The sequence below is a fragment of the Capsicum annuum genome, chromosome 12, assembly GCF_002878395.1.
Source record: "Capsicum annuum cultivar UCD-10X-F1 chromosome 12, UCD10Xv1.1, whole genome shotgun sequence".
Taxonomy (NCBI): Eukaryota; Viridiplantae; Streptophyta; class Magnoliopsida; order Solanales; family Solanaceae; genus Capsicum; species Capsicum annuum.
The window spans coordinates 227074998-227090389 of record NC_061122.1 but is presented as its reverse complement, the minus strand read 5'-3'; the positions used below and the strand labels follow the sequence as shown (position 1 = coordinate 227090389).

The 15392-nt window shown below is 33.6% G+C and overlaps 1 protein-coding gene across 1 annotated transcript; it reads right to left on the bottom strand.

Moving 5' to 3' along the window:
- Positions 1-5432: 5432 nt before the first annotated feature.
- On the bottom strand, positions 5433-10119 carry LOC107849722 (beta-1,3-galactosyltransferase 7-like). Its single transcript, XM_016694284.2, has 11 exons — positions 9803-10119; positions 8739-8850; positions 7805-7851; positions 7381-7595; positions 7228-7291; positions 6939-7011; positions 6738-6858; positions 6563-6650; positions 6347-6472; positions 6027-6136; positions 5433-5927 (listed from the first exon to the last, which is right to left on the bottom strand). The coding sequence occupies exons 1-11, from the start codon at positions 9892-9894 to the stop codon at positions 5779-5781; spliced, it is 1197 nt and encodes a 398-aa protein (XP_016549770.2). The 5' UTR covers positions 9895-10119; the 3' UTR covers positions 5433-5778.
- Positions 10120-15392: the final 5273 nt, after the last annotated feature.

The window sequence follows — 15392 nt, the reverse complement described above, 5'->3', positions numbered from 1 at the left end:
ATCTTATGATTATTCCAAATATTTACCTAAAAAGGAAACATAATATAAACACACACCTTAACTTATTGTATTTACGCAAATTTTCACTCTTACAAAGTAATTATAATTTTTTTGACTAATTATGTATGTTTATTGGATGTATCGAAAACTAATTATGTATCTTGAAAGACTTAGAATCGAAAAAAAAAAATTGGGAACTAATTATATATTTTTACAGAGGAAAAAATGTATATCGGGAGCTAATTATGTACCTCGACAAACCTAAAATTGAGATTTTCAGTAATTATGTAAAATATTAAAAAAAAATTATAACTAAACGCCAAACTGTCGGAATTTATGTTGTTTGCATAATTTTAAACGATGTCAATTGGATGTTAGGTAATTATGTTGTTTCTAACTTGACATGAATAGTTTCAAACATAATAATTTTTGCGACTTTAAATTAATGTTTCAAAAATATTATTTAATCTCGATATCTTGCACATGTCACATCAAAAAGTTAGAATTAGAAAGTTATCGATGAAGAAAAGAGATGTTTTTTAAAGGGGCTAAAAAAGAAAACAAGACAAGAAAATTAAAACGAATTGAGTAATAATTTTTAATAATATAAAGATTGTTCTTTGTTTGATATATTCAAGTGAAAAGAAAAAAAAAAGTCAAAATGCTCTTTTGGACCTCTGTACTATGTCGGTTTTATAAGTTGGACACTTCTACTTACATGTTTGTCATCTGGACCCTTGAACCTATTAAAAAATAATATTTTGTACCCTTTGACCGTTGATCTTGCCTATGTGGCATTCAAATAATGACTAGGACAAAGAAAATGTAGTCACTCGACTGGGGGTGCGAGTGAGGGTCAATTTTTGACCAATTTTATATTAAAATAATTTAAAAAAATAAATAAATTAATTAAAAAGGGTCTTTTTTTCCCTCCATTTTTTTAATTTAAAAATATTTTTAAAAATTTAAAATAATTTAAAAATATTTTTTTTCCTCCCCTAGTCCGTCCCCACCCCCACACCCCACCTAGCCCCAGCCGCTTCCAACCCCCCACCCCAACACCCGTCCAGACCTTCCCTACCCCCACCCAGCCCATCCTCACCCTACCCCCAGCCCCTTCACCCCACCCAGCCCCGTCCCCACCCCACCACCCCCCCTCATCCTCGTCCCTACCTTACCCCAGCCCCGTCCCCACCCCACACACCCTGTCCAGTCCCTCCCCACCTCACCCCCAGCCCCTTCCATCCCCCACACCCTACCTCAACACTCTTCCAGCCCCCCCTCACCCCACCACATTCACTTTTTATTTTTTATTTTAATTTTTCCTCAATTCAATTCTTTTCATTTTTTTAATTAAAATTTAAATTTGAAATATTTTTATATTTTGGGGATTAAAATTTAAATTTTAATTGAAAGTGAGTGATAGTGAATATTGAAAAAAATTAGTGAATTTCCTTGAAAAAAATTAAACTTTGTGTGAATTTGTTAAAGATATTCAAATTTAAAAAATAGAAAATTTATTATGTTTGTATATATGAATTTTATAGTTTAAAATTTAAATTAGTTGGAGAAGAATTTTAATTATTTGGAATGGATTTGATGTTTAATTTGTGAGCAAAAATAAAAACATGATTATTAAAATTTTTCTACAATTATAAAACTTTCTTATTTAATTAAATTAATTTTAATATTTAATTTTTTATTTAGCATTTTAAAAATGACTTGAAATTTAATGTAATACTTTTTTTTATTTTTTTATTTTTTTAAAAATGACGTGGCAGACGTGGCAGCTGACGTGGGGAGAGTGTGTTACACTCACCAAAAAAAGATTTAAAATATTGCTTTTTAGTGGGTTCAGGTGTCAGATGACAAACATATAAGTATAAGTGTCCAACTTACAAAACCGACATAGTACATTTTGTGTCAAGAAGAACATTTTGTCGAAAAAAAATGAAAGAGCATAAGGGCATTTCTGTCTATGTCTATATCAACACATGAGGCTTTTGCGCAAATAATAAATGTTGGGGGCTTTTGTGTAACTAATAAATTTGTGTGCTTTTAAAATGGGTCAAAATCATTTTCCCTCCCCAACTTTGTCTTAAAAATTAAAACCCCCCTCAACTTTGAATGATAATTATACTCCCTCCTTTATCCTAATTGACTTTTTGAAATTCCTATTTTATCCTTTATCATCAATTTTTTTATTCTTTTTTTTTAACTTCTTTAGAGTGTGTTTGGTATGAAGGAAAATATTTTTCATGGAAAGTGTTTTCCTAGAAAATGTTTTCTTGGAAAACAAGTAGATTTCTTACTTGTTTTCCTGTGTTTGGTTGGTGGATGAAAAATATTTTTTGAAAAATAGTTTGTAATGTTTGGTTGGTGAATAAAAAAATATTTTTCAAAAAATACATTTTAATCTTTAGCTAAAGCGTAAAAATGCATTTTAGAAAAAAAAAATTTGATCTCAAAAAATATTTTTTTGGGGTGTGTTCGATATGAAGGAGGAGAAATATTTTCTAAAAAAATACGTTGTTTCTTACTTATATTTAGGGGTGCATTCGGTTTGTTCGGTTTGATTGTTGAATATCGGTACAGTTTTTTGGTTTTCGGATTGACGAAAATGACAATCATAACCAAACCAAAATTATTTCGGTTTGGTTCGATTTTTATAAATTTGGTTTCGATTATTTCGTATTTTTATTTCGATTTTGCAGATTAAAGTAGTGAGCATTTAAAATTGGTGATTTTTCTAAAACAATAATCTTTTTTCAAACCTATTTTCATTCTTAAATATAATTAATTCAATACGAATGAAATAACCATAAATATCGACTTCGCTGAGTCACCACCGTTGGCGTAACGACAATGGCTGCACGCGACAGCGACTGTCGACGGCAGTGATGGGGTTGTCAAAATAGGTAGTAAGGATGGGTAAAAAAATAATTTTAATTTTTTAAAAAACAATTTTTTTGCGGGGGTGGGGGGTGGGGAGAGGTTGGGGGCTAGTACGGGGTGGGGGTAGGGGTAGGGGAGTATGAGTCGGGTAAAAAAAATTGAAATATGTTTTTTGAATGTGGATAGTAGGGGGTGGGGGTAGGGGAGTGAGGATGGGGTGAGAAAAAAATTGAATTTAAAAAAATAAAATAAAATAATTTTTTTGAAGGGGGGGGGGGGGGGAGGAGGTTGGTAGATGAGGTAAGAAAAAATGTTTGATTTTTTTAAAAAAAATTATTTTTTTTGTTTTTGGAAAGGGGAAGTAAGTTGGGTTTTGGGTAGGGGTGAGGTAAAAACAAATTAAAATATATTTTTTAATAGGGGTGGTAGGGGGTGGGGTGGGGTGGAAGATTGAGGGTTGGAGTAGGGATGAGTGATTTTGAGAGTTGTATGAATATTTCAATTTAAGAGTGAGTTTGAAAGAGAGTTTTGGAAAATGTTTTCCTTACTTTTTGAAGGGAAGTCATTTTCCTTAGTTTTAAGGAAAATAAGTTGATTTGAAAAATATTTTCCAAAACTTGTAAGACAACCAAATAGGAGAAAACTGAAAAACATTTTCCAGAAAATGTTTTCATTCATATCAAACACACCCTTAAAATCATCATATTTTCATTTAAAAAAAAATCATATAACAATTTTTTTATAAAAACATAAACATTATTCATATAACAAAATTTTCATAAAAACATAAACATTATCTTCTAGAAAAAAAAAAGTAAGACATATATAAGTTAATGATGATCTTTATGAAGTAAATTAGCATAATAAGAAAAATAGTTTGATTAATAATAATCAAAACTATAATATTTATTTTAACAAGTGAAAATAATAAGTACTACTAATTTTATAAACATATTTCAATGCAGAAAATACAAACACTAAATGAAAGAGATAAGCCTCTAGTGCCAACCCGAATTATGGTCAAAGTTGTTACGACACACTCCAACTTCACAAGGGTCCTATTATCTCCTGAACTCAAATTTAGCGTATTTTTATCATTTTTTGTGCTAACGTGACACCTTTATTACATAAAATAGAGCTCATATCAAAGGTGTCACTTCATCTAAAACGTTTGACAAAAGGTATCACGTTAGCTAAAAAGATTGACAAAAATACGTTAAAATTTAGTTTAAGGGGTAATAGGACCCCCTGAAGTTGACGTGTGTCGGAGCAAATTTGGTCATAGTTTGGGGATATTAGATGTTTTTCTCGAATTAAAATAAGGTCAAATTTTAAAGATTATATTTATTTATATAAATTATAAAATATATAATACTCTATTAATGACAATCACAGCTTATTTACTGATATAGACAATAGATAATAACGTTTCTTATCACTTGATCCTCATGCTAAAACTAAATGTTTTAGTTTATCTGCTTAATTTGTGAAATCAAGAGAATTATATTATATATTTTTTTCTACCATTTAGTGTTAAATAACTATATAAAGTAACAGTATAGACAAATTTAAAGTTTCAAATTATCATTAATAAGGTTAATTTAGCAAAATATACCTCTAAGTAATATTTTCTTAAGGATTGTGTTATATCAACAAAAAGTTAAGTAATACGAAACAAATTTAGTAAGAGAGTGATAAAATATGAAAATATACGGACAAGCATGTACATACATATGTATATATACACACTTAGGGTGGGTTGTTTGGAAACAAGTTATTCTGGGATTAATTATTACAAAATAAGTTGTACTAACATGTATGTGTGATAACTTATTTCATCACTGTGGTATAAATGGTGCGACAAATAATTTTGAGATTACCTAATACATCTAATTAAACGCAGGATAAATAATCATGAACTTTATCTTTGAATTATTATAATTATATCTCACATGACTCTTTAATACATATAGTACTAAAATAACGATCTTAAAAAATAACATTGAGTTTTGTGATAAATTTATAAAACGTATTAATTTGCGTATAAAGTTAATAAACTTAAATAAAATGCTATAAATATCCATGTTAAAAAAATATTCATTACATATAATATAAAAAGATATTACATAAATAGAACTAAAATTATAAGGACAAAATGGACATTGCATGGGATAAAGGGGGAGTATGATTATTGTTCAATGTCAAGGGAGAGTTTGATTTTTTAATAAAATTTTGGAGGTGAAAATGATTTTCACCTCTTTTAAAATTCTTGTCACACTAATATTGAAATTATCACCTTTACTCGATAATTAAAACTTGCGTCACCTTTAATTACTTCTCCCTTATTTCTTCATTGCATTTTATGTAGTTTCATTGTTCAGTACAGAAGTAGGAATAAATTAGTATAGGTTAATTACTAGTGAAACATAATATTTATGGAATCGACAATCTTTTATACGATGTTGTTCAGTTGTTGTACATCACATTTTAGCTTGCGATACATAAAGATAAAAACTTGCAAACAAAAATAGCAAATCTAACCAAGAATTCCACTGCATATTAGATCACAATATACATTGTGGGATCAAATTTTGGAACTACAAAATTTTGTAATTCTAACTTCTAAAAATAATTAATCTTATGAAGTAACATATATAGCTAATTAATACAACCTAAAAACTATTCCAACAATTGTCTTAAAATAAACAAGAAAAAAATTGTGGTTCGATACGGGGATAAAACTATAGTTATACTGCCTGGTTCTACAGAACCTAATAACTTTGACGCGTATCTTATATTTTTGTGTTAAAAATCTTGTATGGATAAGTTATTCAAAAACCAATAAACTGGCCTTTTTAGAATTCAGAACCTATAAACTCGAAACTATAAGAGAGCACCCCAGAGAGTCGTAGCACTTTCGCCACACTTGGCGTGTACATACTTTATCCTCTCGACGGATCTGCAAATTCCACTGCAGCTCCATTCAAACGCCGCTACACAAACATTACCTGCTTGTGCTTTCCATTCGCATTCTGCAACAATACAAGAAGTTATAAGACGCCGTTAGTCCAAGAAGAGTTTTAAGTTTTATGCACTGACGGTATAAACAATGTTTGCATCAAGTTGTTTACCGGGTGGAGTTCCACAACACATGCTACGCTCATCGACATGCTCAACTTCCAGACCGATTAACCACGCACCAAGTGACACATCTTCGTTTGCAAATTTATGCAGAATAGGCCTGAAACAAGACTAGACTGGTAGAAGAACACGCATTGCAACTTTACAAGAACAGTCTTGTGTCCGATTAATACTTGTCATCGGTGTCAGTGGCTCAAAAGAAGTGTTTTCGTCGATTTAAGAACAATCAGAAATCAATCAACTTAGAGCATTGTAACATGACTAGCTCCAGACGTTAATGAAACAGATCGATGTCAACAATTTATCTTACCGGTTATTAGCAATGTATTTCGCGAGGTCTCTTGAGATGGCATATATCTGTCCAGTTGCATGTCGGAAGTACTTATTTCCAGCCTCCCCGAATTTCCAGAACTCGGGTTCATGGTACTTAACATTCCTACAAAGAAATGAAAATTATAAATACGAGTTTCACGGACTGAGAATGTCTTGAAATTGGAGTGAAACGGGAAGTTCCCAACAAAATTACTTCAGATGAAGAACCGGCCCCGATTTCATACATCCTATATACACCCTGGATTTCAACCGATGCCTGGCTAGCGTCGCAGCCAGAGTACCTACAACGTTATGGCAACCAAGTGTGTAGTTCCAAAGAGTTTAACTTCTATACACTAATGTTGTCATCGAAAAGAGAGTGGATATACCTAAATTAACATGAACATCGTCATCAACCTTAACATAGAACTCGGCATCCCATTGTGCAACTGCAGTGGTAAAGAAAGCTTTTGTCTTTGCAGATAATTCATGGTATCCTTCTATGTGATCCTGTAAATTAGCAATATAAGATGAAAGTACGAGCACGAATCAATCACATTAAACACAGTCAAAGTTCACTATGTGCTTACTAGGCGAAGAATGTCTTTGTGCTGAGCATCTTCAAGATCAACGGCTTGATCTAAAATGCTATTGGACGTAGCACTGTATAAAATAGAACACGAACTTTAGGCTGAACAGAACAACGTTGAATCATTTCAAAACGATAACTTTAGAATACAACCAGTGGCCGAACCAGGATTTCCACTGAGTGGATTCAAAATATAAAGAAGAAGTCGAGGGAATTCAACATATACTATACATACATAAAATATAACTTCGACTATGTATATATAGTATAGTTGGAGCAATATATTTCACCTGTGGCCTATCATGAATCGCACGATGATCCCCTTTTCTTGCTCCAGTCGGAGTAGCTGTTCACCTAATCCACATGAAATCTATCACTGAAAGAAGAGGAAAACCAGAAAACGAAAACACAAAATCTGATACTGTAACATGTTATTACTATACCTTGAGGCATCCAAGTTTCTCTAATCGAATCACGCCTCTTTCTAGCACTGAACGCGGTGTTTATTCCGATTACCACAAAAGGCTTCCTTCTTATCCCAATTCTTTCAGAATCTGTGGTGATCATAGTAGGTAAGTCTTCCATTTTCCTCGCACCGAGGAATGCCTTAGCTGAAGGCAGCTCATATCGGATTTTAGCAATTGAACTATCTAACGACCTGACAGAAGACGGCCACAAGAACAAGATTATGGACAAACAAACAGACATTTGGAAAGCATTTCGACTATGCTCTTTCTTTCTTCAACCAAATTGACAAAGTTACGATCACAACTTCTTGTCGATATTGTATAAATGTATTTCTATACTATGTTTACCTGAAATTTTAGTTTAGTTCAAATGTATAGGCTAATTACGTAAGAAACTCACCGAATAGCTTCATGAGCTTTGTTAAACTCTCCCATCATATCATCCTCCTGGTAAAAAAGGAAAAGTCTTTTTTACCTTCTTGAACTTTGTGCGCGGTCAAACTAATAATAAGACAAATAAAATGAAATGGAAGGAATATATTATATATAGATATGCGCGAGTCCGTGTAAAGAATGGATCTTGGGCCTAATTCAACCCCAAAAGCTAGCTCAAGAGGTGAGAATCACTCAAATCCATGTAAGCAAACTACCAGACCATTCCCCAACCAATGCGAGATTTTTTACCCACCCCCTCACGCCCAGGGCACAACTGACACATGGCGCATAGACCGGGAGCCCAAAACGAAAAAGGACTTGGCTCTAGTACCATGTAAAGAATGGATCTTGGGCCTGACTCAACCCCCAAAGCTAGGTTAGATGGATCTTGGGCCTAACTCAACCTCAAAAGTTAGCTCAGAGGTGAGGATTACCCAAGTACATATAAGCAAACTACCCGGCCATTCCCCAACCAATGTGAGATATTTTACCCACTCTAACAGTCCGCTTGTATTAAATGAAATATTACATAGAGTTGTACTGAACTAGTGATGATTTTCGACATGTACGCAGACCTTGCCTCCACCTCAAGGAGGTAGAGCGGCGGTTTTCATGACATAACATAACATAACATTCAAAAGAGTAGCAATAACAATAAGCAACTAATGTGATAGCTGAAGCACAGTAAATAACGAGGAGTAAAAAAGCCATAGGCAACTATGAGACGAATGCTACTACTACTGGTATAAACAGCGAACTAAATAATAAATGATATTCAAAATCACTCGATGAACAAATCCAAAATCTTTATATGTAGAGCCAGTCATTAATCTCCAACAGTCGAGTGAATGAAATCCGATACATAAATCAGTTAATAAAAGAACAAAAAAAACTCGAACCTGGATCTTTTTGGTTTCACAATCATCAGAAGAAACAAAACTCAATTTTTTCTCTTGATTGTACCGCCTTGGAAACGTGATCCTTCCATCCAATTCAGGAGGAGCCCAAATCCTAACAGACACAAATATTAACACATAAAAATAGTTAAACGACTGAATAAGAAAACCGATATGAAAATGGACCTCGAGCCTAACTCAACCCCAAAATGTAACTCAAAAGTTTAAGATCGCCCAAAACCACAAGAAGTACAAATTAATGAAGCCTCGATGATGTGGGATTCAACACAAGTGTTTTAGCCTTGTGGACAGAGTTACCTAGTACCTATTGTTGGTTATAATTATAGCATGGAATTAGTTGAGATGAGCACAAGTTAGCCAGACACCACGGTTATTAAAAAAAACACATGAAAGTATTTAAGAATCAAAATCACCAAGTTCTAATTTCTTAAGCAAAAAACTCAACCAAAAATCTATAATTTTCTTAAGAACTTATGCATCAAAATGAATGAAAATTAATCCCTCCTCAGAGATTTATGCAGAAAATGTACCTCGAGCCTGACTCAACCCCAAAATGTAACACAGAAAAGTTGAGGATCGCCCAAGACCAGATAAAGGACAAATGATCCAATCCTCGACCAATGTGGATTCGACATAAGTGTCCTAGTCCTCAGACAGAGTTACTTAGTACCTATTGTTATTGCTGGTGGCACGTATACAGAGTTACCTATCTCGTGAAATTAGCCAAGATGCATGCGAGTTGGATTGGACACCATGGTCACACACACACAAAAAAAAGATCACCCAAGACCACGTAAAGGACAAATCATCCAAGCCTCGACCGATGTGGGATTCAACACAAGTGTCCTAGCACTTCGACAGATGCATCCGTGAAATTAGCCAAGATGCATGCAAGTTGGCTCGGATACTAGACAAATAAGCACAAAACTCAACCAATAAGCTACATTTTTTTTAGAGAACTTATGCATTAAAATGATTGAAAATTAACCCCTCCCTAGAATATTATCCAGAAAATGACAAATAAAATACTGAAAAAAAAATTATACCTCTTAGAGAAAAGCATTCCAAGAGCAAAGCTGGATAAACATAAAATTAAAATACATTGAGGTGAATTTTTTTCTTTGTTTCTATATTTCATATTTTTTTGGTTCTATTTGTATGAAGAAGAAAAGAATTCTTTATTTCAATTTCCTCTACTTTGTTTTATTATTTTCCCTTCTACTTCTTAATTTTTACACTTATTTGGATTAATAGTAATAATTGTAATGTTGATTATTGGAATGACAATTGGCCAAATATCATAAAATGAGAAACCAAAGCCAAACATTTGGCATCCTTTGGCTGTTCTTAATCGAAAATTGTGAATCTCTTTTTCCAGAATTATAGGATAAACAACATAAAATTACTCTGTGCGTTTCGCTTTATTTGTCTGATTTTAATTTGAGATAAATGTTATCTCATATTTGGTTTGATATTAGTTAATCTCGAGATTATTTTATTTCACAATTTGTAACTAATGTAGTGGAGTGGAGATCTTTTGTTAAATGGCTTTTTCAATTCTTTTTTTTTAATTAAATAGACTACAAATTGTGGCTTTTTTTTTTTTATAGGAAAATGATCCATTTTTTAGATAGATTTATTATCTATTCGACCGATGTATAGACAGATTGATTATCGAGCCGACCTATGTTTGAACAAATCGATTATCAATCCGACAGATGAGAAAATAGAAGTAGGTCATTTTGCTAATCGGAAAATTGAAGAGGCTTAATAGCCAAATTTTCTCAGTAGGTCATTTTACTAAGTAGAAACTTGAAGAGGCTTAATAGCCAAATTTTGATCCCGTTTTCACTCTTTTATAATATTGTACTACAAGTGCAATTTCAAAATATGAAATTTTACACACACTACATCAAAAACTAATCAACCATATATCATTTCTTTTTTGATAATTGTTGTATCCGGGCCAACTTTTGCACACCTCGACTAAATCCTCACGGGACAATATATCATATAGCATTCTACTCTAACAATATCAGACACCTTGAAGCACTTGGAATAACTACATAAACTGCAATGTTCTCAAAGACTCAAACAGTGGTAAATTTAGAAAAATATAATCCATCCATCCATCCATATTCCAGGTGGTGTCTAATAATATTAACATAAACAGATCATATATTAAAAGTAAACAGTCCAAATTTAGGTCTCCATCAGTTGGAGATTGATGGGGTTGCACGTGTTTATGGATTGAACGAGATTCAAGCTTCCGAGGGACTTTTCCTTTCCTCATGCATGTGACACTCATTCACTCCTCTCCATACAGCATTTCCGCTTTCTGAAGATACTAAAATCTGGCTCCTGAATTGAAAACAAAGTGAAGTCAGTTATCGAAGGCATATATAAGAGAAGTCATGTGGTGGAAAACGAATGTATGTGATCATCATCTTACCACGCCTTTTGGATTGCACGAAAGTATTTCCTCAACACGATCAGGGATCCTTAGAGCAACGTGGATGCAAAAAGTTTCGATAGGTAGTGCACCAAGGGTGAGATTTAAGACTTTAACGGTCATGAAATACTACTGTTCGTATCCTGAAACCATGTAGTAATTCACTTTCTCAATCTTCAAGACCTTGTACTTGAAAACCTGCAAGGAGATGAGCAATTATACATCGATCACTTTACTTGGACAAGAAAAACATTACACAAGGTAAATTAAGTTGGACAGGCGCGCGGCATACATACATTGCACTCCAGAGAACTCCTTGACATTCGGAAGTGGATATACTGTAACTTCACCACCGGGGAAGTCATAAAAGTCGAAACCCTGTCAATTCAAACAAACAAGTAGAGACGAAACAAACTGTATCAGTATCATGACTGGAAGAAAGAAGACGGGGATAATGATCCTAAATTGAAACACAGGATAGCTCCAGAGAGAATGCAGATTCCAGTAGATAATTTAGATTGTTGCCTTTGTGAAACTCAAGTACACTTGTTCTTTGACAGTATATATATAATGTTCTCAAAAAAAAAAAAGGAAGCAAATGTTACATGTTGTCGTGACAGCGAAACAAAGATGTTCGTCTGTTCATCAATCTTATCCACAACACCTTATGACTAAATTAATGGCTAAAAAGATATTATATCCAAGTATAAGGTCAAAACTAAAAACTAAAAGGGTTGCTCGGTGCACTAAAACTCTTGCTATTCAGAGGGGTCCCCGAGAAGGGTCGGACCACAAGGGTCTATTGTATGCAACCTCACCTTACATTTCTGCAAGGGTCTGTTTCCACGGCTCGAACACATAACCTCCTAGTCGAGTGGATATAATTTTATCAATTACTCCAAGGCTCCCTCATCAGAATTAAAAAATAGGGACAGATAAATTGATACAAAGTGAGTAAAATATCTACAATCATAATCATCTAAATTAATGGAGAATGGAAACTAGTAATTATCAGAATAGAAATAACAGTTGTAGAATCATACAAATCAATATGAATGTGGAAAAGCATAAGCAAATATATATAAAGGCAGACGATATCTAGATATAAATTGAACAAATACAACAACAACATACATAGTATATTCCAACAAAGTGGGTCTGGAGAGGGCAGAGGGTATGCTGCAGTCCGTACCACTACATCAGAGGTGTTGTTTTCAATATACCCCAATTAGTAAGAAAACAACATAGACCAATAGAAACAAGAATACTACAAAATAATACTCTAATCGATCTTCCAAACAACAAACATCACCAAAAGTCCAAGAACAAAGACACTATAAGTGTAGCACTACAACTACTTGCACGGGCAACAAAACAACACACTCATACCTACTAGCATGGACAACAAAACAACACACTCCTACTTACTAACAGGAATCACTCCCTCATACTAACCTTCTATCTTAATTCGCTTCCTCCATACCTTCCTATATAAATTTAACAAATACAATAGAAATTGAACACAAAGGAAGGAAGCAAACATGAGATTGATTAAGCTGCTTTTGTAACTATCCACGTGAAGTTGATCAACAGCAGGATGATATATGCTCCTTCAACGTACCAACATATCCATGAAGCATGTTATCACATCAAACCCTAACCCTACTAGCATGAATGGACGAAGCACTCCTACCTACTGGCTACTATCACTGATGGACGCATGGATGCTTTACCATCTATTAGCATGATGGACGCACACCTATCTACTAGCGTGTGCGTGGATGCATGTTCTCCTACCTACTAGCATGCACGGATGCACTCCTTCCTACTACCCCTAAATCACGTCCTCCACATCTTCCTATGTAATTTAAACAAACAGAAACATTAATTGAAACAAAAAAGGAAGGAAGGAAGCAAACATGGGATTGACAGAGTTGCTTGCTGTAACTGTCACGAAGTTGATCAACAACAAGACGATGCTTCTTCAACATATCCATCAAGCATGTTATCTCACCAAACCCTGACCCTACTAGCATGCATGGACCCACTCTTACCTACTAGCATCGATGGACATGGATGCTTTCCTACCTACTAGCATGCATTGGCGCGCTTCTACCTACTAGCATGCATGGGAAAACTCTTCTCCTACACTTCTATCCTAATTCACGTCCTCCAAACCTTCCTACATAAACTGAAAAAAAACAAAAAACAAATAAAGTAAAGAAAGGAAGGAAGAAAACATGGGATTGACGAAGTTGCTTGCTGTAACTATTTGATCAGCAGCTAGCAGGACGATATATGCTCCTTCAACGTACCAACATCACATCCATCAAGCATGTTATCGCATCAAACCCTAACGCTACTAGCATGAGTGGACGCACTCCTACCTACTAGCATGCACGGAAACACTCCTTCCTACTCTTTTATCCTAATTCACGTCCTCCACACCTTCCTACATAAACTGAAAAAAAAACAAAAAAAAAAGAACAAATAAAGTAAAGAAAGGAAGGAAGCAAACATGGGATTGACGGAGTTGCTTGCTGTAACTGTCACGAAGTTTATCAACAGCAGGACGATGTTCCTTCAACAAACCAACAGCACATCCATCAATCATGTTATCCCTCTCGTCAACAGGAGTGGGAGGCCTATTGCATAAATCACATCCCTCTGGAGATGGCTCATCGTCGAAACCACAAAAACATCCTTTTTCTACTCCACCATATAACTTTGGTATCAAATATGTAATTTTTCCCTCCTCCTCCTTCACCAATTACAATCGATTCTGTCATCTCTAACCAAACCCTAACCCTAACCAAAATTATATTACCTTAGCTTTACCTAGGGTGGTAAAATTTAAAAATAAATAAATTGGGTTGATATGGAACTGAATTGATTTTTGAGAAATCCTGTTAAAATATTTTTTTATTTGATATGTTTATATAGATATAATCTACATAATTAAAATCCTTATTTTTGTTTGATCTAAGGTAAGAAGTCACAATTTTGATACTTGCAAATTAATTAGAATTTTACCTTATATATATATAAAAAAAACCAAATATGTTAATAGGAATCAAATAATCGTAGGTAAAAAAATAAACCAATAGGGAAATAGGTAGTCTTTAGTATAGGTTTAGAATCTTAGATGTCTTGGGATTTTTATAAAAAGGGAAAAAAAGTCGTAGGAGAAAAAATTAAATTATAGGACAAGTAGTCTTTAATTGGCGTAGTTGATTAGTGTACATTTTTTTATTTTTATTTTTAAAAAGAAAGAAACCAAGAAGACGTCCAAATGGGTACGTAGGAATAAGATGATACTACGATTTAATTTTTTGGTTAGTTAATTTATCTATCAATCTATTATTCAAGGAGTTAAATTAAACGACAAAGAGAACAATTTTTGTAGTCGTATAAATTTTATTCAAATTAAATTTAAAATATATTAGTCCAAATAAATGTGATGGATTAACATTATTGGATGAATTATTTAAATCCAAATGAATATGGATTTGGTTAAAATTCAATTTCTGTTGGGTTAATGATAACCCAATGTGCTAAGCCTAACATGTCATCATATTCTAGAGGCCCAAATTAGCGTCGCGTGTCAAATGACGTGTTATCAAGTGGAGGATCCAATATAAACATGCAATACATCAAAATGATGCAGCCATAGTGAATCAAAATCCTATAAAAATATGTCATGTCACTTGAATCTGATTTGTTAGGAGAAACCCATTTTTACCATGACTCAACAACTCTAACAAGAAGCAAGAGAGAGCTCGTGGATCAAACACACCAGATTTCTCTACAAGCTACAAATCAAGCATTCAAGGTCAAAACCACAAGATTCAAGAACAAGCTCAAAAGTCTCTGATTCAAGTACAAGTCAAGATTAAATCTATCAAATTCACAAATCAAAGTTCAAATTCAAGATCAAGCTCGAAAACTTGAATTTATATTTGAAAAGACGAATCAGAAGATTCATAAAAATTGTAACATTCTCATATTGAAATCAATAAAACGATTGTTGCAATATTTTTCTTATCCCGTTTATTATTTTTTGATCTCAAAATTTTATTAAGGAACAAATTGTGGCATTCCCAATGGGATCAAGTCTGTCTTTCCTCTCTCTTTCATAAATCAAATGTGCAAATATGTAGTTGCAAGGCCATGAAGATGGAAGC

Excerpts from the sequence above, each read along its gene's own strand:
- LOC107849722 (XM_016694284.2), bottom strand. The coding sequence starts at position 9,894 with ATGAAATATAGAAACAAAGAAAAAAATTCACCTCAATGTATTTTAATT. Across the intron at positions 6,859-6,938 it reads ACAAAGACATTCTTCGCCTA|GATCACATAGAAGGATACCA; the intron begins GTAAGCACATAG and ends GCTAATTTACAG. Across the intron at positions 6,473-6,562 it reads GGGCCGGTTCTTCATCTGAA|GAATGTTAAGTACCATGAAC; the intron begins GTAATTTTGTTG and ends ATTTCTTTGTAG.